This window comes from Apaloderma vittatum, unplaced genomic scaffold (genome assembly GCF_000703405.1).
Source record: "Apaloderma vittatum isolate BGI_N311 unplaced genomic scaffold, ASM70340v1 scaffold20213, whole genome shotgun sequence".
Classification (NCBI taxonomy): Eukaryota; Metazoa; Chordata; class Aves; order Trogoniformes; family Trogonidae; genus Apaloderma; species Apaloderma vittatum.
The window spans coordinates 25951-46231 of NW_009706695.1; the positions used below are offsets into that span (position 1 = coordinate 25951).

Consider the following 20281-nt stretch of genomic DNA (forward strand, 5'->3'; position numbering starts at 1 on the left):
GCCTGGACGTGTTCCTGTGTGACCTGCTCTGGGTGATCCTGCTCTGGCAGGGGGTTGGACTGGATGATCTGTAGAGGTCCCTTCCAACCCCGAGCATTCTGTAGTTCTGTACATCCATGGCACCACTGTTGGGGAGAAGTTTGGGGGTTCTCAGCGGGCGGTGTCACGGTGATGCTCCGGCTCCGCAGCCGAGTCCCCCTTTCATAGAATCACAGGATCATAGAACAGTTTTGGTTGGAAGAGACCTTCAAGATCATCGAGTCCAACCTTTGTCCCAGCCCTATCGACACCACTAAACTACGTCCTTAAGCACCACATCCACCCATGTCTTAAACACCTCAAAGCAGCTGCTGAAAACTTGCCCTGTAGCCTTTGTAATCCGACAGAGAGCGTGACGAGCGACTGAGGGAGTATAAAAAAGATTGCTTTGAAATCAGATGGTCAAGCGTTGGGCCGGCTCCAGGAGATTGCTTTCAGGAGCTGAGCTTGGCCCGGAGCCCTTCTCTTGGCCTCTCTGAATGGTTTCAGCTGAGAGGCTGTATCAGTTGCTAATGCACCATAAATAAACATCGGAGTATAAACCTTGCTAGCAAAATATCAGGGGAACTCCTCATTTTAGGCTGTGCTGCGTGTTGTCCCTCACGCCTGACCCTGGTTGTCCCAGCAGATTTTTCCTCCATGAGGTAAGCGGGCTGCGATAAACGGGAATGTGAAGAGCTGCCTGGATTCATGCACTAGGTATTTATTGCTAGAAATGGTCAAAAAGTTGCGTGGTGGAACGAAATGTTGGTCAGTAAGCACAGGGACGGAGTTCAGCGTGATAATGTGTATGTTGTCATAATAAATCAGTGTTAAAGCTTAAATTAAAAAAATAATACATAAGTATCTATTAAAATATATTGATGTCTATATATAGATAAAATATCAATATTTCTAAATATATAAATAAAAATAAAGCTTAAATTAAAGCTGTGTCAGGTTTGGGATGGGAGACCTGTGATATGAGAGAGAGTTAAATCCAGATGTGCCCAACCTCTGGATTCGGGAACACCGGGATTAGCAGGTGACCCTGGGGGTCACCTTAAACCATGTGACAGGCACAGCGGGGGTTGGTGGTGGTTCACGGGCTGTTATTTGAAATATTTTTTTTAAAAAAAAGGGAAAAGCACAGGTTGTCATTTAAAATAGCATCGCAGGGAGGCGGACACATCTGCCGTGGGGACGTGTCCCGCTCGGGTCATGTGCCGGGGACTGAATTCTAGGTTTAGTTCTAACCCTGCTCCTGGGAGCGTACAGCAAACTCCCAGTGCGGGCGGCGAGATCCAAACCCTGTAACCTCTGCCCGTTAGAATAAATGACTTCTTGTCTTATTCAGCATTTCTCTTGGTGGGAAAATGCATCTGGCTCCCTCTGGCTCCTTGGTTTCCCTCGCAAGGGCTTGAACACAGCTCCAAAACTCTTCCTTCCAGGCTCAGACATGACCCATAATCATTTTTTTTTTCCCCAATGCAAGCTGTATTTCAGAACTCACCAATCGTTTTTTTTGCAGCCTTTCACCAGCAGTAGGATGGCTTCGTGCCCAGGTGAATGTTTTTCCAGGTCAGTTCCTACGTACCGGCTGAGGACGCTTCAGAGTAGACAGAGGGGCTTTTTTTTCTCCTCTGTTGATTTTGCAGCTCCGACGAGGGGCTCCGGGTTCCCCTCGGGTCCCTCAGCGGTTTCGGTGGACGATGGGCTCCGCTTTCCTGGAAAACTTCCCATTTGAAAGCCACTGCAGGAGACAAAAGCAAACCCAAAGTACTGCCTTAGCGGGAAGTGGCCTTAGAATTCTATTTTTCACTACCCAGCCCCCCATTCTCCTACGGCTTAAAACACACTGGGGTGCTCGTCATTTTAAATAACCCGGTTTTAAAATTATTCACGCTGGTTCTGGATAAGGAAATGGGAGACACCAGAGTTTTGCTGTGAAAAAGAAGCACTTTGGCCAAGATCTCTTTAAAAAGTGAGTGCCTTAAATACAGGCTCTGAAATTTCCAGTCCGATGTGTAAGTAAGTGGCTTGACTCTTGGATTGCTACGGAAGTGAGAGTACCTGGCCTGCTACCTAGGTGCCTAAATAGGAGTTTACATGCTGATTTATACATTTATATTTATATTTTTTATGTTTATATAAGATAGTGAGTGGTTCTAGGCTCTGTCTCAGGGTCTAGCAGTGCTTGTGTTTGCATTTGAGTGGCTGTGCCTGGGAAATTCTGCATTTCACCAAAGTGCCATGTTACTTCTCTGGCCAAGCACAGTGCTTTTTTTCCAACAGGCTTTCAGGGGTAATGTTATCAGCTTGATTTTTAACCATTGGAAAGCAGAGAAGACAACTGAGGGACATCTTGCACATTGCTGGATGTTCCTCCTAAAGGAGGGATGCGCGTTTTTCCTTTTTTTTTGGTTCAATCCTGTAAAAGTGACTTGTTTTCTCCGCAGACATCAGGCATCCAGAAGAGCTCTCCCTTTTGAGGAAACCCAGAGATCCATCCAAGAAAAAAAAGAAGAAGCTGGACGATCAGTGCGAAGACGACGCCTTCGAGCTGGAGGGTCCGCTGATCACGCCGGGGTCTGGTGAGCCGGGTCTCGCTTCGTGAGGACGGGCTGGCAGGGACGGCGTCAGCAGGAGGCGAACAGATAATAAAACCGGGGGTGGGAAACGATGCGGCAGTGTCGGTCTGACCTAATTCCTTAAAGGTCCACGCAAGAAACGGACCCCACGTAAATTCCACGAATCCTCCGGGACTGCAGCACGCGGTCGGTTGCACAGATGCATGCCTCAAGCTGTCACATACGCGGGGGAGCAGGACAATGCCCGGCTTGATAAAATAAAACACAAACCAAGGGTGAACCACTTGAATGCTCAGATTGTGTTACGGAAAGGAGTTACTCTTTAGGCGTTACTCTTAAGAAAGGAGTTAAATAGAAAATCGTACCTAATGTCAAATTCCAGGTGTGTTTTTAGGCAGCAGCACCGTTCTACTCCTTATTTGTAGCCTGGTAAATCCAGTATTTTATTAATAGCGTTGGCATTTCCTTATGGTGAGGACGTAGCTATAGATCGCAATGCTAAAAAAAATCCCTTTTATTGGTGGGGAAAGAGGAGCAGCGTTGGTCGGAGAGTTGCTAACAAGGTAACGTCGCTAACGGGGTAATGGGTCTTAAATTAAGACAAGCAGGTCGTGCAGTGTGGTTAATGGTGCTGGTGGCTCTGGGCTTGCAGGCAGAAAGGTTTGGGCTCTGAGGGCAAAGGCGAGGATGACGATGCCACAGAGCTGCCGTGCCAAAGCCACGTGCACCATGGACTGCACGTTAAACCATCAGCACAGGTCCGTAGCAAGGGAAGAATCGTCCTTCTTTTGCTCCTGTCTCACTTTTTCTCAGTCAAATATACTTCTGGGCTAGCCCTCTCCTACTCCTGGCTCAGGGATTTTTTCCCTGTGTTGGGCAAAGCTCCAGTCAATTTTAATTTTCATTTGGCATTTCCATCCTGAAAGTCTGTAATTAGCCCTTCCAAAAGTCAGTGTTCATGGAGAGCGTCTCCGTTAGATTAATAGGAAATGCTTGGCCTGCTTTGAGGGAAATGTATGCAAAAGGTAGGTTTTTATTGTAATTATTTATTGGTCTTTCAACAAGTCACTTTGAACTGCCTTGCTGATTTTACTTTCCTTCTGTATGAAGTCACTTTTGCGGCAGGTTTAATTACTGCAGCTACCTGCCGTGGTTAGGTGCCATTAGTTAAAAGTCGTAGTTTTAATCCGAATAAAATGTTTCCAGCATTGTTCCATTGTCAGTTTGTGTGCTGAATGCTTGTAAAACCACTTAATATTTCAGAATCTGCTTGTTTTGTAGATGTAATGGGCAAGTTGTTTTGTCACTGCTCACCTTGTACCTGGCATTGAGACCATTTAAATCACTCCAGGCAGAGCCGTCAATACACCCACAGTAAATGTTGCCCAACATTTTCCATTAGAAGACCTGTGTTCACTTGTTGATAAGTCAGAGCCAAACTTTCACCTGGAACTTTCCGTGACATTGCCTGCCTCGGGCAAATTTTTGAAGGCAAGCTTCTTCTGAGATGTTTCAGATGTTTGGAGAAGGTGACAAGGAGAACATCCGAGGTAGAAGCCTTGCTCCTCTGGAGCAGACCCTAGGATGGAGAGAGATGTCCATGGGGAAACCTGCCCGATTTGGGACAAGAAGTGGGATTTTCTTTTGTTGGTGCAGTTAACGCTCGGTCCTGTCTGCTTGAGCCACAGGAAGGCTGAGGTTGGCATGCTTCGAGAGCAGATGGAGAGGAGGCAAGAGCATCGTTCGGGATGCAGTTGATGGGTGATGATGGTGGTTTATCGCCGGTTCTTTTGGGACTGCTCTGCTCCAGCGTTGTAACAATCCATGGGGAGAGCAGGTTTCTGCTGCTTGTGTGATCACAGAATCCTAGAATATCTCGAGTTGAAAGGGACCGTAAGGATCATCGAGTCCAATTCCCGAAGTATAAGCACCTGGCAAGTCACCCCCGGCCTTCTTGCACGTGTGAAGCTCGAAGGTGGATATTTCCACCCCTTGACCGTTTCTGCTGCTTTTTTCCTCCTGCCTGGTTTGCTGGCTCTGTCCTGAGGGCAGATACCTGTGGGGCTTGCGAGTCCCCCGGACCATTAATCTCAACTCGGACACCGGCAAAACTAGCAGAGGCATTATAAGCCTCCTGGTGGTTTCCGTGTTCAATGGTGACGGATGATTTTCACTTAGATTTTCCATCCTGTTGAGCAGTTTAGAATCACGTTCCTGTATTAAGTTTCTTCACCAAGATGTTGGCTATCATGAGCGGGATGCTGCTGATTCAGAATGTTCTTACTGCTCCTTGAGATGCCCATTGCAAAAAATGAGTTGGGAAAGGTTGGGGTTTTTTTATTGTTTCGGTCTTAGGCTTTTCCAGCTGTGTAGCTCAGCTTTCTGTCATTCCTGGGGCATTCAGGGAGGAAGGGTTGTTCAAAGTGGGGAGTTGGAGGGTGGCCCGAGGTGGGACTTTGTTTCTGGTACCTCAACCCTGCCACATGCCACTTCCAGCACCCTTAGTAGTGCTCCTGGAGGTGTAGTTTGGGTGTTTCAAATTGCACCTCGTTGAAAAAGGACACAAGTCTTTCCCAAAAAGGCAGTTATTGGTCCTTCTAGGTACTGGTGTGCAGATTCGGCAACTGATGCAGAGCCTGGTGTGCGCACGCCGCGGAATTCCTGACGTTAGGATACGGTTGTCGATCCTCCCTTATTTTGAAAATCCAGGTTTTACATTCTTGATATATAAAAACAAATCAGTGCTCCTGTGAGACGAGTAGGAATCGTTTGACTCTACCGAAGCTGGGTCCCCTTTCTTCTCTTCGTATTTTTAGTTTTAGAAGGGTGGGGCTTTGTCTGCTTTGAGTTTTTAGAAGGATGGGGGTTTGTCTGCCTTAAAAAGCCCAGGAGCGGCGGGCGCTTCGGCATTGGATTCACACCAAATCGTGCCACTTGCTCAGCATATTAATAGCAAATTTGTTTGGCCATCTCAGCAAGCTTTTCCGACCGTGAAATGCCGCGTTTCCGTGCCCGGCTGTTCTTGTAATGTGAATAAAATAACCATGGAATCACTTGGGTTGCTTTGCCTGCTGAGTCCACCGGCGCTACTTTGCAAACACTCCGTTTGGGTGGTTAAACCTCACCTGTGCTATTCTGCCGTCTTCTGAAAATGCCCATTTTTGGCTTCTGTCCTTCCTTACTCTCCCGGTGACTTTCTCTCGCCTTCTCACTTCCCTCCTTTCTTTCCCTCTCTATAGGCAACGATATTCTTTACATCGGCCCCGTCAAAGGTGAGCTCCACCTCAGTAGGACTTTTGCGCTCTGCCTCTGGTCTCTTTGGCCACGCCCTTAGTTTATTTTCCTGCTCCTCTAAAACTTTTGACTTCCAAAATCTTTAAGCAACAGGTAATACCGGTAAGTCGGGCGCCGTTTGTGGCCCAGGTGCCACAAAAACGCACGGGGCAGGAGTTTCCCAGCATGGGAGACCTGCACCTTTTCCCGTGGATTTGGGCTGGAATGAGTTTTCCATCGGTTTTGCTCTCGGAGAAGAGCTGAGGGGCAGCTTTTCATGGGAAAACAAGCAGCGCGGCATTTTCCCATTGCAGGGAAAAAAAACAAAAAAAGTGGTAAAAAAAAAAAAGGGAAGATTTTTCATGCACTGGCTTTGGGTTTGTGTGTGAGTCGGCTTGGTTGGAAGCAGGCAGGGCTTGGCTGTGAGCTCTAACTCCTGGCTTTTATCCCTCTTACCGGTAGGAAACATTTATTCGAGCCCAGGACTGTATAGCAAAACCATGACGCCAACCTACGACGCTCACGACGGCAGTCCCCTGTCGCCGACTTCAGCCTGGTTCGGTGACAGCGCCTTGTCGGAGGGGAACCCGGGCATCCTGGCTGTGAGCCAGCCCGTCACCTCCCCCGAGTCCTTAGCAAAAATGTACAAGCCACAGGCGCTGCTTGATAAAGCCAAAATCAACCAAGGGTGAGTTAAGGATTTAGTTTTTTGCTCTTTTCTTCTTTTTTTTTTCTTTTTTTAATTGCGTTCTTGAACGCGGTTTCGCAGGAGGTTTTTGTGTGTTACCCCTTGTTGACAATTTTCAGGTGGCTGGATTCATCCCGGTCTCTTATGGAGCAGGAGGTGAAAGAAAATGAAGCTTTGCTGCTCCGGTTCAAGTACTACAGCTTTTTTGACCTGAATCCAAAGGTACAGAGCTATTTATTTTACTTGCAGCTTGCAGGCAAAGGCTTGGAGCAAAAGTTACTTGTACCTCCAACAGTTTTTCCTGCTGGTAAATCCTCCACCGCCTTGAAAAGTGGTCATGAAGGCATCATCCCTGCGTATTGCTGGGGATGCTCCAAGGGTTGCTTCGGTGGCGGAGGCTTTTCAGTCTTGGATTGAAACTGAAGGGAAAGATGAAGTGATTTGTCTCGAACTGGGCTCGTGCCTTTGACAACGATCCGTGTTTCTGCTCTGTGCCGCAGTACGACGCGATCAGGATCAACCAGCTGTACGAGCAGTCCAAATGGGCCATCCTGCTGGAGGAGATCGAGTGCACGGAGGAGGAAATGATGATGTTTGCAGCCCTGCAGGTAGGAGGCAACCCAGGAGACTGCTGGGTTTTGGTTAAATTTGATTTTGTAGCTTTGCAGATTTCTCTGCTGGTGAATGTTGATTAACATAGGAAGTGAAATCTGCTGCAGCTGGTGTTTTAAGCCTCACCATGTCTTCGGTGAGAGCTTGGATTTCTCATGCTGGTGGAAGCCAGGTCATTTCCCATCTCCCAGTCCTCACTTGAGCTTACTAGGTAATTTAAATATTTGCCACTAATTACTTCTCATGAAAAGGAACTTGGCCATCTTTTACCAAACATATTTTACTTCTATCTTAACGTTTTGTTTTGTCCTTCTTAAAAAAAAACCACCCCACTAAGCACACTAACTGTGTGTTTCTGGCACGCCGCCCCCCCCAAAACAGCTGGCGATCATCTGTGGCTTTCCCAGCACTATTTATTTATCGGTTTTGTGAAATACCCGATGTGATTTGGCATAAATACCACACCTGCTATTGACCTCTATAAGAGGGATGGCAGGCTGTTTAGTACGTGTGGTCTGGCACGCCTCGTCGCTGTAGGATGCAGGAGACATTCAAAACCCGCCTGGACACGTTCCTGTGTGACCTGCTCTGGGTGATCCTGCTCTGGCAGAGAGGCTGGACTAGATGATCTCTAGAGGTCCCTTCCAACCCCAAACATTCTGTGATTCTGTGAAGAGCAGGGCTGTCTGCTCCTAGGGTCTCTTCTAGGGGGAATTAAAAAGAGTGAAAACAAACAGGAAGAGTCGTTTTACCTCTGCGAGCTGTCTGGAGTGGGTTGGGCACTGTCCTTTATGTGAGTTTTTAGGGATGTTGTGGTTTTCTGGGCTAAAAACAGACGCAATACGCCTTCCCAAACTGGGAAGTGTGACTGGTACACCAGAAAGTTTTGCTGGCAGCCAAAGGGACCTCATCAGGCTGGAGAAATGGGCTAACACGAACTTCAAGTTCAGCAAAGGGAAGCACAAAGTGCTGTCCCTGGGGAGGAATAACCCCCAGGATATTCTGAGGGCCACCCAGCTGGGAAGCTGCTTGGCAGAAAAGGACTAGGGGTGCTGGTGGACACCAAGTTGAACATCAGTCAGCAACATGCTCCTGGGGCAAAGAAAGTGAATGGTGTCCTGGGCTGCACTGGGCAAAGCGCTGCCAGCAGGTCCTTCCCCTCTGCTCAGCACTGGTGAGGCCACCACCGGGGTCCAGTTCTGGGCTCCCCAGTGCAAGAGAGACAGGGACATACTGGGAGAGAATCCAGTGATGGACCACAAGGATGGTGAAGGTCCTGGAACATCTCTCCTAGGAGGAAAGGCTGAGGGAGCTGAGACTTCTCAGCCTAGAGAAAAGAAGGTTCAGGGGGATCTAATTAATGTGTGTAAGTACCTGGAGGGAGGCTTTGAAGGAGATGGGGCTCTTCTCACTGGTGGTCAGTGACAGGACCAGAGGGGACGGGCACAAACTGAAACATGGGAGAGTCCCTCTGAACGTCAGGGAACATTTTTTTTACTGTGAGGGCGACCGAGCACTAGCACAGCTCTCCCAAAGAGGTTGTGGGGTCTCCATCCTTGCACATAGTCCAAAGCCAACCGGACCTGGTCCAGGACAGTGGCTTTAGATGGCCCTGCTTGAGCAGGCGTTAGGACCAGATGACTTCCAAAGGTCCCTTCCAACCTCAACCAGCGTGTGATGCTGTGAAAAGGGTCCTTCAGGGTTCGTACCACCCACTCTTTGGTCTGAAAACAGCCAAGCCCCCGCTCCCGACTCAGCTACGCTTGGGTCTCAGCGTGTCGTGGCTGCATTGCGATCCCGCTGGTCGCGGGAGCATCCCAGTGGAACACTGTGCCTTGCCTTTCAGTACCACATCAACAAGCTGTCCATCATGTCCTCGGAAAACCACCTGAACAACAGCGACAAGGAGGTGGACGAGGTGGATGCCGCGCTCTCGGATCTGGAAATTACTCTGGAAGGCGGCAAAACATCGACGATCCTGGTGAGGGTTGCAGGCACGTGGCGGTGGGGTGGCTCGCGCGTCCCCTCCTCGCCTTTCTCAAGGCAGGAATGATCATCCCAATCTGGGAAGTTTTTCCAGGCATCCAACCTGTTTTATTTCCTCCTTCTCCATTTCTTTTTTCTGTTCCTGCTCTTACAACATGAGAGAGTTGCCCACAGCCTGGTGAAGGAACACAAACCATAGACCTCGATAGTATTTTCTCAAAAGTAGTGGTTTTTTTGAAAACAGATAGTTTTGCTGGAAAGAAACCCTAGGCAGTGTCCGACGTGGGCCAGCGCTGAGCTGGAGCTCTGCTCTGAGCCCAGAGCTGCACAAAAATCTCTTTGGGCACATGTATGTATGGAACCAAAGGCTTCTTAAACCAGCTTCTATTTTGGGGCTGTTCACAGTTAATTTAGCAGCGAGAGCTCAGCCTGCCCTGTGCGCCCAGCTCTGCGTTGCTGCAGAGCTCAAGTGCAGCATTGCTTTTTTCCTGCTGGGATTGTAAGACTAAGTGGTTTTGGAGAGGTTCCAGAGGAACTGGGATCTTGCTGAACCCTCCCTCTTCTGCACCAAGCCACCTTCCTGGTGAAATAACAGAAAAACTAAATTAAAATCACTTTGGTTTCTGTTCTCTCTGCTGACTCCAAAGCGCTGAATTCTTCACACCGAGGTTTCTCTTCCACCGTTTCTAATTCATTCACAGCACCTAAAACAGCTGCCGCGATTTTCAGAAATAACTCGCGCTGATGAAACCCTATTTTTATTAGGCTGGAATTTAGCCTGGAGTGGGCTGTGACTGTATTTCAGAAAATCTAATTTTTTTTTTTTTTTCTGATAGACCATTTAAACACTGGTTTTCCACCTTTAAAAGTCCGAAACTTAAACCTCAGAAAAAGGACTAGACTTGGCACAGCACAGCTTTTCCAGGCCCTTTGCACATTTATACCATCTCCTGAGTTTCATCTTAAATTCTTTCAAATCCTAAAGTCCCTGAAATTTTCCGGTCTTACACTTCGTATAAATTTTTTGTGGGTGTTTACAGAGCGTCTTTTGGAGGTTCGCATCCATTCTTAGCCCGCTTTGCCGGCATTAACAGTGGCAGAGATTTGCAATGCGAACTCGTTGCTGCCGGGAGGGCAACGCGGAAATAACGACGAGCTTTTAGCACCGAGAGATCTTTTCTAATTTCTTCGCAAAACCAGCTTGGAAGCGCTGGCCTGGGGAACAGGCGCTGCCAGACAGGAGGGAAGATGGCAATGATTCATCAGAAAAAAAATAAAACAAACCAAAAAAAAACCCCTCCATCCCTTTCCGTAGGGGATGCTGGCCATTTCCAGATGCATTCGAGTAATTGAATACAGATAATGGGCAATTACTGGATTGTTTGTTTAGATTCTGCCTTTTTTTTTTCCCCTGTCGTATCTATAAACGGCATTGCTCTGTCGTCAGAAAGTGAACTGTCTTGCTGCTGGAAGCTGTTGATACAGGATTTGCTTTTTTCTCTGCCCTTCGCAAACCCTTTTTGCTCATGGGAAGGGTGAGCACCACTCCGAAAAATGTGAAGATAAACTTAGTATTTTTTAAAAAAAAATAAAAAAATCTAGACTGTCAGAAAGTCCTCCTGGAAGTGCAGGGCAGCATCTTCTCCTTTTTTTTGGAGCTTAAAGAAATAAGTAAGGGGAGGAGAATAAACCCCTGCATGAACACGAGCCGGTGACCTCGTGGATGGGAATTGGCTCCGGTGGCCGCAGGAATTCCTCAAAGAAAAATAAAACCTTGTCCTCTGCAGAGGACAAGGTTTTATTTTTCTTTTTTTGTGAGGATTTCCCTCCCGGCTCTGCTCGGATAGGAGGGTGAACGAATTAATCTTTTCTTTTCAGGGTGACATCACTTCCATCCCAGAGCTCGCCGACTACATTAAAGTCTTCAAGTAAGTGCTGATGGGAAGAGGTGCTCTGTGTCCATGAATAATTAAGGGTTCTACCACCTAATATCCTTTTTTAATTTTTATTTATTTATTTATTGATGTCCCGGTCTTAAGATCTTGCTGCGCCTCGCCACCCAGCAATCGCTGTGTTAAACTGCTGCTCAGCATCTCTGCTATTACAACATTTCACTTCTTTTTCCTGTAGCTGAATACTTTGAAATATTCAATGCTCGAGCTGATCAGTTCTTAAATATAAAACCCTGGGTGTTTTGCCATTTCCCTCCGAGAGTTTACTGCATCCTACAGCCAGCAGCACATGCTGGGATACTTCTCTAACTCAATTAACACCCGTAGGCTGGACTCAGTCTTGATAATTCTGTGATTCTGTAAAATTAAGAGCGAAACTTAGAAAACCTTGCTCAAATCCTTCTCCTGGTTTGCGAGAGGCTGGATGAATGATCCCGGTTTTTCTGCCCTCTCCTTGCCAAAAGGAGCAGGTTAAGCTGACTCTGCTCTTCATCCAGCTCACATAGGATTTAAGTTTTGTGGGGGTTTTTTTTAATTATTATTTTGCTTTGACTTGGATGGCAGCACATGGAAACCGGGAACAGCGGTGTCTGGACTTTGAGTAACGTTTTGGCAGCCGCAACCGTCTTTTGCAATTTACTGCCTGCCACGGCGAGGACTACAGTGAAAGTTCTGGAAGCTGGAAATAATGACGAGGTTTCACAGCGTAGCAATAGGATGTAGAAGAAAAGCTGTAGGCAGCGAAATAGCTCTGAAACAAGCCTTTTATTTTATTAATAGTTTGCTTCCGGAGCCAGAACCTAGCACTTCTGTTCTGAAGAACGCTTTCTCCCTCGCCAAAGGCAAATTAATCAGGTCTCCATGTCCGTCTGGGCTTGGATGGACCTGAAGCAGTGAGAAGCCGCTGGTTCCTCACCCAGCGTGAGCCCCAAACCCTGGCGCTGGGGTTTGAGGCTGTCCTGCCATGGTGGGGAAGCACGGAATTGCCTTTTCCTCCTAAAAATGAGGACCAGATTATATTTCAGTGCCAGAAACCCGACGTAAATAGCCCAGCTTTAGACGTGCCTCTTGTCACACTTCACTGGGGAGGAGCTGCAATATATGTCCCTAGAATGCCTTATGTATAAGCTCTATATCTGTGTTCCTGTACATCCTTGGTGTTGCATCCATGGTGAAACATCTTTGGGATGTTTTTCTTTCCCCTGCCAGTGCCAGCCGAAATGCCTTGCCTGCAGTTTAAAGGAGTCCCCAAAAAACCTCAAGACGGTAAAGACATGTTAAAGCATAGAATGGCTTGAGTTGGAAGGGACCTTAAAGATCATATAGTTCCCAAAAGCATCTTTATAGAAAGATACAAAGCAAAGGATGGAAAAACCTGCACGTGTCAGGTGGCTCGACCGGAGGATGGTGACTTCTCCGGGAGTGGGAGGCAACTTTCGAAGGAAATTGTGGTTGTAAAGTTTGCAGAGGGCAGGGCCCTATGTGCCAGGGCTTTGGGAGGAGAAAAACTGGCCAAGACAGGAGGAGGCAGCAGATGCCCCGAGCTCAGATGTCCGTCGGAGGTGTGGGAGCAGCGGGGTTCAGACAGACACCGTGTTTTACCCCCACCTCCCTAATTTCCCCGAGCAGTCCCCAGCACGCTTTCGTTTGGAAATGAAAGTGCACAACCCCAAGGACAAGGTCTTGAGGGCATCGTATATTTGATCCCTACAGTTGAGGGTTCAACAGCTCCTTCTGGAGATGCGAGAAACGCATTGCAGTGAGAAACTGCACCTACAGCCTCTGAATAAGGTTTGGAAATCAGGGGCAGCTCAGAAAAATCAGAGACTTGCAGCACTCCAGAGGTCCTGGTGGGGATGAGCAGGCTTCGGGTGCCACCAAGCCCAAGTGGTCACTTTGCTGCAGGCTTACAGGACCATCGGTTCTTCTGCAAAGTCAAGCGAAATCTGTCTTTTCCCAAGAAAAAAAATGATCCTTTGCTGGCACAGAGAGTTTATAAAGGAAACAAGTGTACTCATGCATGAGCTCGACTGACAAGTGTTTTGGAAGTTACCCTTCCTTTTCTGAAAGGGTTTCCAGATGAACGTGGCAGGCGAAAGGGCGTATTTTGCAGTGGTCCATGGACGTGTTTATTTTTGTAATAGGGTTCTGTGGCTCCAGCCGCACCTTACCCTGAGTCAGTGGGACGTTTTTGGAATTGGAGAGTCCAAAATCGCAATCATAGCTCAATTTCTTCACCCAACATCACAGTGAGGGGATGGTGAGCGGTGGCTGAGCTCCCACGCAGGGCTGGGCATACCCCAGGCTGCTGGCACCAGGTTTTCAAGGGGTAAAGTGAGTTTTGCAGCACGCAGCAGCTCGGTTTAGGCTCTTAAACACAATGTACCGCCTCTGTACTTGTCTGGCAGGCCCAAGAAGCTGACGTTGAAAGGCTACAAGCCCTACTGGTGCACCTTCAAAGATACCTCGATCTCCTGCTATAAAAGCAAAGAGGAATCCAACGGGACTCCTGCCCACCAGATGAACCTGAGAGGTAAGAGAGGCGTAAGCGCCGTGGCGTTTGATCCCAGCAAAGTTCCTCTTGCATCGTGTTTTCCCGCTGCTTTATCTTCTTGGCATGCCGCCCTAGCGTTGGGTAAATAAGTTCAAAAGAATGATGGTGATGGGGTTTGATAGCGTGGCAAATACTTCGGCTTCTAGAAAGCGAGCGCGTGGTACGTGTGACTGCGATACCGTGGGGTGACAGCTTGCCCTTCCCCTTTTTGTCGTGGCTACCCAAAAGGATCGAACCAACTCGAACAGCGGAGAGTAAATTTGAGCTGGAGAGAACAAACTGTTCCCTTCCTCTGCTGCCTTTATTTTTTTTTTCTCCTCTCCCCAGTGCTGGCTGTGAGCAGCCTTGCTCTAGTGCTCCCTGTAAGCCTTGCACATGAGTTTTTAAATTCCTACGGTCACTGGCTTTTCTTATGTCAAGTTAAACATTCCTCCTCCAGCAGCCACCAAACTGCAGAGAGCTCTTTTTTTTTCCCCTCCCCATTGGAGGCAGAAATGGTCCCAAGTGACTTTGGGCTGCAGTCAGAGTGAAGCCCGGCCCGCAGAACCTTTTTGGGAGCTTTTGACATATCTGCTGTGACGGCACTTTTAAAAAATCTCGGAGGCGGCGTTGAAGCTGTGCCCGGGCTAACTCTGGCTGGTTCAGCTCATCACCCCCTCAGTGTTTATACAACCGCTTGTAGTTCTCTCCAGATGCCAAAAGCGGGACGCTCGCACCTCGCCACTGCCTCTAGCAGCGATGTGCCCAGCCGAAATAACATATGGGGGTTTCAGGAGAAGAGCGGGCACCTGTCCTGCCACCTTTTCCTTCCCCTTGCCTGAAAATTTTGGGGACATGGCGTGTTTGCCAGCCAGCGGGTCCATTTCACAAGGCTGGGCGGAATCTCTGAGGTGAATTCCGAGGCCGTGCTGCATTGCTTTCCAAACAGGTCTTGTTTTTTTTCCTCTTTTTCCTTTTTTTGGTGCAAGACCTACGCAGGACTGAGATGCTGTTGGACACCCTTTGCTTTCTTCTTTTGCTTTCTGTGTGGGTTTTTTTTTCCCCTCCCTCTTTTTAAAGCGTATCTCTTCACACCCCTGTTAAACACTGGCTCCCTCATTGCAGGATGTGAAGTTACCCCTGATGTGAACATCTCCGGTCAGAAGTTTAACATCAAACTTCTGATTCCGGTGGCGGAGGGAATGAATGAAATCTGGCTTCGCTGCGATAATGTAAGTTCATCACTTGGGCTGGCTGTGTCCTTGCCCACCGTATGCTCAGATGTGCCATGTAGTTGATGTTAATTTTAAAAAAAAAAAACCCAAAAAGAAAATGCACTCACATATGTCCGATCTTGACATTCAGAGCACGCGCATGAATTTGGAGTAGAAAACCAGCCCCTGCTCTTCCTTGCCTTCATCCTGTGGTTGTAGTCTACACATCAGCTGGGTTTTTGCCTGTCTTTGGGTGTGCTTGAGTCTCCTGGGGCTGGAAGGGAAATAAAAGCTCCTTGGAGGTTTTTCTTAACTTGGGACACCTCTCTGACGGGCACGGGTCTGTGTTTTGGGGGAGCAGGAGACGCAGTACGCCAGCTGGATGGCCGCCTGCCGCCTCGCCTCCAAGGGCAAGACGATGGCTGACAGCTCCTATGGCATGGAAGTGCAGAACATCCTCTCCTTCCTGAAAATGCAGCATTTGAACCCAGACCCTCAGCTCATCCCCGAACAGATCAACACCGACATCAACCCCGAGTGCCTGGTTTCTCCTCGCTACCTGAAAAAGTACAAGAACAAGCAGGTACGTGCTCGCCCGGAGCAGTGACGGCGTGGACCGGGGCTGACCGTGCACCCGTTTAATGCTGCGTGGTTTTTTGAGTGTTGTCACTTAATCGGATGCACGTGGTTACTAAAACGAGATGCTGAGTGAAATGCCTAGTTTTCCATCCAGCACCCACCACCTTACTTACACTGAGTATCAGGCAACAGGGTGCACGCACACGGCCTCAGCAGCGGGGAAACTATTTGTTTGAAGTAGAATTTATTCACGTTTATTTGAAATACGTTTCGGGAATGGGGGTTTTTTTTGCCCCTGAGGAGCAAAGCATGGGTCAGCTGCCCCCAGCGATGAGATGAAACCGGTCCCCGGTGCTGGGATTAAAACCCCTTCCCTCGCACAAAAGTCCAGGCAGAAATCCTCAGGATCAGCGGAGTTGCAGTTGCTTGCAGTGCCTTAATCCAGACTTGGCTGTGATGCAGTTTGCATATTTCTCTCTTTGCTTTTCCACTGCTTCTAAACGCCAGCCCTTGAAACGTTGCTTGATTTTGAGTTGCTGTGACTTGTGCTTGAACTCCGCGCCACCTTCGATCCGTGCATGACAGGGCTGAACTGTTCCGCGCTGGAAATAAATGCATGACTTTCCAGAAGACGTTACATGTTGGGACAGCAGTAAAAAAATCAGTAAGGCACTGCTCTGTGGCCTTTTGGTGACTTAATCATTCAGCTATAGCTTCAGGGCTGTGGCTAGATACGATTTCCCCAAACCCAGAAGAAGGCTGCGAGTCAGAGAAGCAGGAAAAATTACAGTTTTTTATTGGCACGGCACGATGACTTCCTGGCAGTGGAGTTAGATTTTATACAGCCCTTATTATTCTTCTGAATAAGCCTTTAGAGCCACTTGGATGGAGGAGAGGCTGCATGAATACACCGTTTTAACGTATATAATGCCTTCTAGGCTTCGACTCAGTAAAATGGAGGCACCTGGAAAAATGTTACCTCCCCGAACTTGCTTTTCATGCGGGTATCCTCAGGATAAAGGCAACCTCCATCAAACAGAATCCAACAATTCTGATTTTGTGAACCATGGGGATGGGCATGAGCCCTCGTCCTGCTCCGGGACGGGCTGACGGCTGCAATGCCAACACCGGCTCCCCTAAAGCCAGGGGCTAAAAAGCAGATTTAGGCTTTTCTTTTATATCCAGAGGCAGAGCTTGCAGTAGCGGAGGCTCAGAGGGACGGAGGCTGCGGGAATGCAAGGAATTTGACCGCAAGGGTCCCTCCGCACCCCAGACCTGGGTAAGGAGGAGGAGAAAGAGGTCGTGCAGCCCACAGACACTGCCGAAACAGGAATTGGCAGCGGGCCTTGCCTGGGGTTTGTAGAGACCGAGCAGCAAGCCCATCGTTTCCCTGCGTATCTCGAATAAAAGGAGCTACTGAGAGCTCCCGAGCTTCCTCTGCAAGTGAGCGGGCTTGAGCTCGTGCAGAGGCGTGGGGAGAAGCCGTGAGGACACGAATTCTCCTCCAAGCTGGCAGCCTTGCCCTCCTCTTCATCCACCAGCAGGACCAAAACCACCTCAGGACAAAAACCATCCCTCCATGCTGCTGGCAGGGCCGGCACAAGGGGCAAATCCTTGCTCGCTTGTCCCCTCTCCATCCTCACGTTCATGTTGGCTGCTTTTCCGCCTAAGAAATGGTGCATGCAGGTTTTTTTTTTGCTTGAACTTTGGTTTTGCAGTTAATTTACGCTTTTTCTTTGCTTTGTTGCCGTATTTCTGATGGCTTTTTTTTCTTTCTGCCTCCTTTTTTTTTTTTTTCTCGCCTTGCCATCTACAGCCAGGCTATGTAAGAGACTTGGTAAGTGACAGCAACAATAAAATTAAGAAAAATTTAAGGTAAAACTTAAAATAGTCTAGAACCCCTTTGATTTGCAGTGCAGCAGTAAAAAAAAACTAACAACCACCACTGCCCCTCGGAGAAACTTAGGCCCTGTTTGGTTTTTATAATGGTCCCCAGTGATTTATGCTGTGAAACTGGAAACCTACACCACAAATTTGCCCCGTTATTTGCTCACATCCTGCATCTTAAACTAACCGAGTGGCTTTTTGCCTCCAGACAGATCTATATTTGCTTTTGTGCGTCTGGAGATAGGAAGCAAAAGCAGCTCCGTGTTTTATCAGCCGCGGTCGTAGCTGAAATAACACCTCGGGGTAGAAAATTCTCAATTATCCGTGTCGTTCTTAACCGCGCTGGCTCCCTCCCGAGTCGTTACCCGCTCGCGTGATGGTCGGGACGCCACTCGGTGCCTAACGCCAGCGCGTCTCGCCGCCTGCAGATCACGGCACGCATCCTGGAAGCCCACCAGAACGTCGCTCAGATGAGTCTCATCGAGGCAAAGATGCGGTTCATTCAAGCCTGGCAGTCGCTGCCGGAGTTCGGCATCACGCATTTCATCGCAAGGTGGGTGCCTCTCCCGGGCGGAACGGGAGGGATTTCACTAAAAAAAAAACAAAAAAAGTGCAGGTGTGGAAGTCGCACCGGAACTGAAAATTAAAAGCTTTAATCGTAACCACTTACAAACCTGATTCTTGCATAAAACCGGCTGCCAAACGGAGCGCAGGCGAGCGGTTATTAATCCCTCGCCGTGTCGCAGGTTCCAGGGGGGCAAGAAGGAGGAGCTGATCGGCATCGCCTACAACCGGCTGATACGGATGGACGCCAGCACGGGCGACGCCGTCAAGACCTGGAGGTTCAGCAACATGAAGCAGTGGAATGTGAACTGGGAGATCAAAATGGTGAGCCAGCGTTTTACGCCTCGAGTGCTTCTCCCAGCTGGCGTTACGCGAGGCGGACGCTGCTCTTGGGGATTTTTTTAGAGTTGACTTTGTAAGTCAGCTTTGGGAAAACGTCAGGTTTTCCCGTCGCTGGTTTCTAAAGCTCGTCCCATCCGGCTGCGTTAAGGTAATACAGTTTCTCCTCTCTCCTTGGAGATCTAGCAGAGCGTGTCCGAACTGCTGCTGGAGTTGAGTATGACCCTTAAAAAGAGGAAAAACTTGAATCTTTCTTTGATGCAGCCAGTTACTTAGGCATAACGATTTTCTCTGGTCTCTGAACACCCACTCGAAGGCAGTTAAATAAAGTCAGACTTCAATAACCGATGCTCAGGCTTCATCCTGAGCAGCACCGTAAATGTGCGGGGCCTTACCCTTGCTAAAATCCCTTGTATCTGCAGCACAGCTCAGACTTCCATGTAAGCAGCAAAAAGCAACGGTTGACACTTCACTGGATTCCGAGATGAGCTTTTACCCAACCCTTACGTTTGGATGCACAAACTTTTTGTGTGCTCCTTTTCGGTGGAACACAGAATTAAAATTGCCAGGGGTACATGAGGGCTGTTCTCCTGTGGTTTGCTGCTGGAGAAATTATTCAGTTTCCCCCTCTCCTTCAGAATATTTTCTTTTCATCCAGCTGCAAGCTCCAATATCCCGGTTGTTCGGCTGGGATGCGTTCTGCTGGGAATCCCCCCCACCCCACAGAGCTGTCAGCGATGGGGGGACAAAAATAGAATATCAATAACTGGACAGTCTGTGTTTTCAGTCAGCGCAAATCGAGCTCCCCCAGCCCCTGTAACGCATTTCTACGGCCAAACTCCAACTTATGGAGCCAGAATACACTCGCAGGGGAAACTGGAAAGAAATCCCAGCCCTCGTCAGGTCTGTGCCCACTCTCTTTGTTTCTCTTGAAGATGTCACCGGGTGCTCCCCGAAAGGCACAGACATGCTGGGTAACAGTCTCTGAGTGAAGGGAGAATAAAAGGTATACGTGTAATTTAAATCAGTAAATAAACTAAATAACAATCTCTGTATCTAAGCATTTGAACGCCGACAGCTGGTCATAGAACATCTCGCTTTGGAAGGGATCGTCAACCCGAGTTGTCGTTTCCATCGCCGGATGGTGACGGAAAAAGGCATTGGGGTTAACGGGAAAGAAAAATGAGGCTGAAAGGAAGAAAAAAAAATCGCGGGCACTGCTGAGGTTCACCCCTGTGGTTTTGCCCTTTAGGTGACGGTGGAGTTTGCCGACGACGTTCGGGTGTCCTTCATTTGCACGGAGGTGGATTGCAAAGTGGTTCATGAGTTCATCGGCGGCTACATCTTCTTGTCGACGCGAGCGAAAGATCAGAACGAGAGTTTAGATGAAGAGATGTTCTACAAACTGACCAGTGGTTGGGTGTGAGTCCCACGTACTGTACGCCGCGAGGAAACCCCATGGCCATATTCATATTTAACTTTAAAAAGCTGTTCTTTGAAATATGCTGCTTAATAAAGTAAGCTTGAAATGTATCTTTTTTTTTTTTTTTTTGGTTATCATGAACATTTTTTGCATTGCCAGACCAGTTAATCTGTGTGCACTAATGAGCACTTCTGTTAATTTGCTATAACAAGACCGTGTCTGGGCTGGGTGACGGTGCCCTTTGCCTTCAGAATCTGACGGGCAGATCAGGGTAAGATTTAACTGACTCAAACCAGCCAATTTTCAAAGAGAACTCTAAGCCATCTTCTTGTAAAGCCATCCAGGGCTTAACCTATATGAAGTCTATTTATCATGTTTAATGCATGACTGTTTTCTCTTTTTTGTTTGTTTTGTTGTTTTTATTTTTTATTCTGTACATTTGACCTGTTTTGAAGTCGTCCTACCCGTAAGTAGAGTTTCCATCTCTCCTTTCACACTACGCGCGCCAGGGCTGCTACAGGTGCCTGACAGGACTTTGAAGATAGTTGCTTGTGGCCCCGAAGATGATCTTCGGTTAGTCTGTTAGAGTTTGGTTTTATTTGTTAACGTGCCTTTTGATAAT

The 20281-nt window shown here is 48.2% G+C and overlaps 1 protein-coding gene across 1 annotated transcript in view; it reads left to right on the forward strand.

The window, feature by feature from the left end:
- The window catches only part of FERMT2 (fermitin family member 2), a gene marked incomplete at its 5' end in the record, with an annotated part of 28959 nt that extends 8893 nt beyond the window's left edge, over window positions 1-20066 (forward strand). Inside the window, 13 exons of the mRNA XM_009865901.1 lie at window positions 2478-2612; window positions 6345-6570; window positions 6690-6792; window positions 7071-7178; window positions 9029-9163; window positions 11047-11096; window positions 13529-13653; window positions 14779-14885; window positions 15229-15450; window positions 17263-17283; window positions 17762-17886; window positions 18080-18221; window positions 19489-20066. Coding sequence (XP_009864203.1) covers window positions 2478-2612; window positions 6345-6570; window positions 6690-6792; window positions 7071-7178; window positions 9029-9163; window positions 11047-11096; window positions 13529-13653; window positions 14779-14885; window positions 15229-15450; window positions 17263-17283; window positions 17762-17886; window positions 18080-18221; window positions 19489-19662 — 1673 coding nt within the window. The remainder of the gene's footprint in view (window positions 1-2477; window positions 2613-6344; window positions 6571-6689; window positions 6793-7070; window positions 7179-9028; window positions 9164-11046; window positions 11097-13528; window positions 13654-14778; window positions 14886-15228; window positions 15451-17262; window positions 17284-17761; window positions 17887-18079; window positions 18222-19488) is intronic.
- Window positions 20067-20281: the final 215 nt, after the last annotated feature.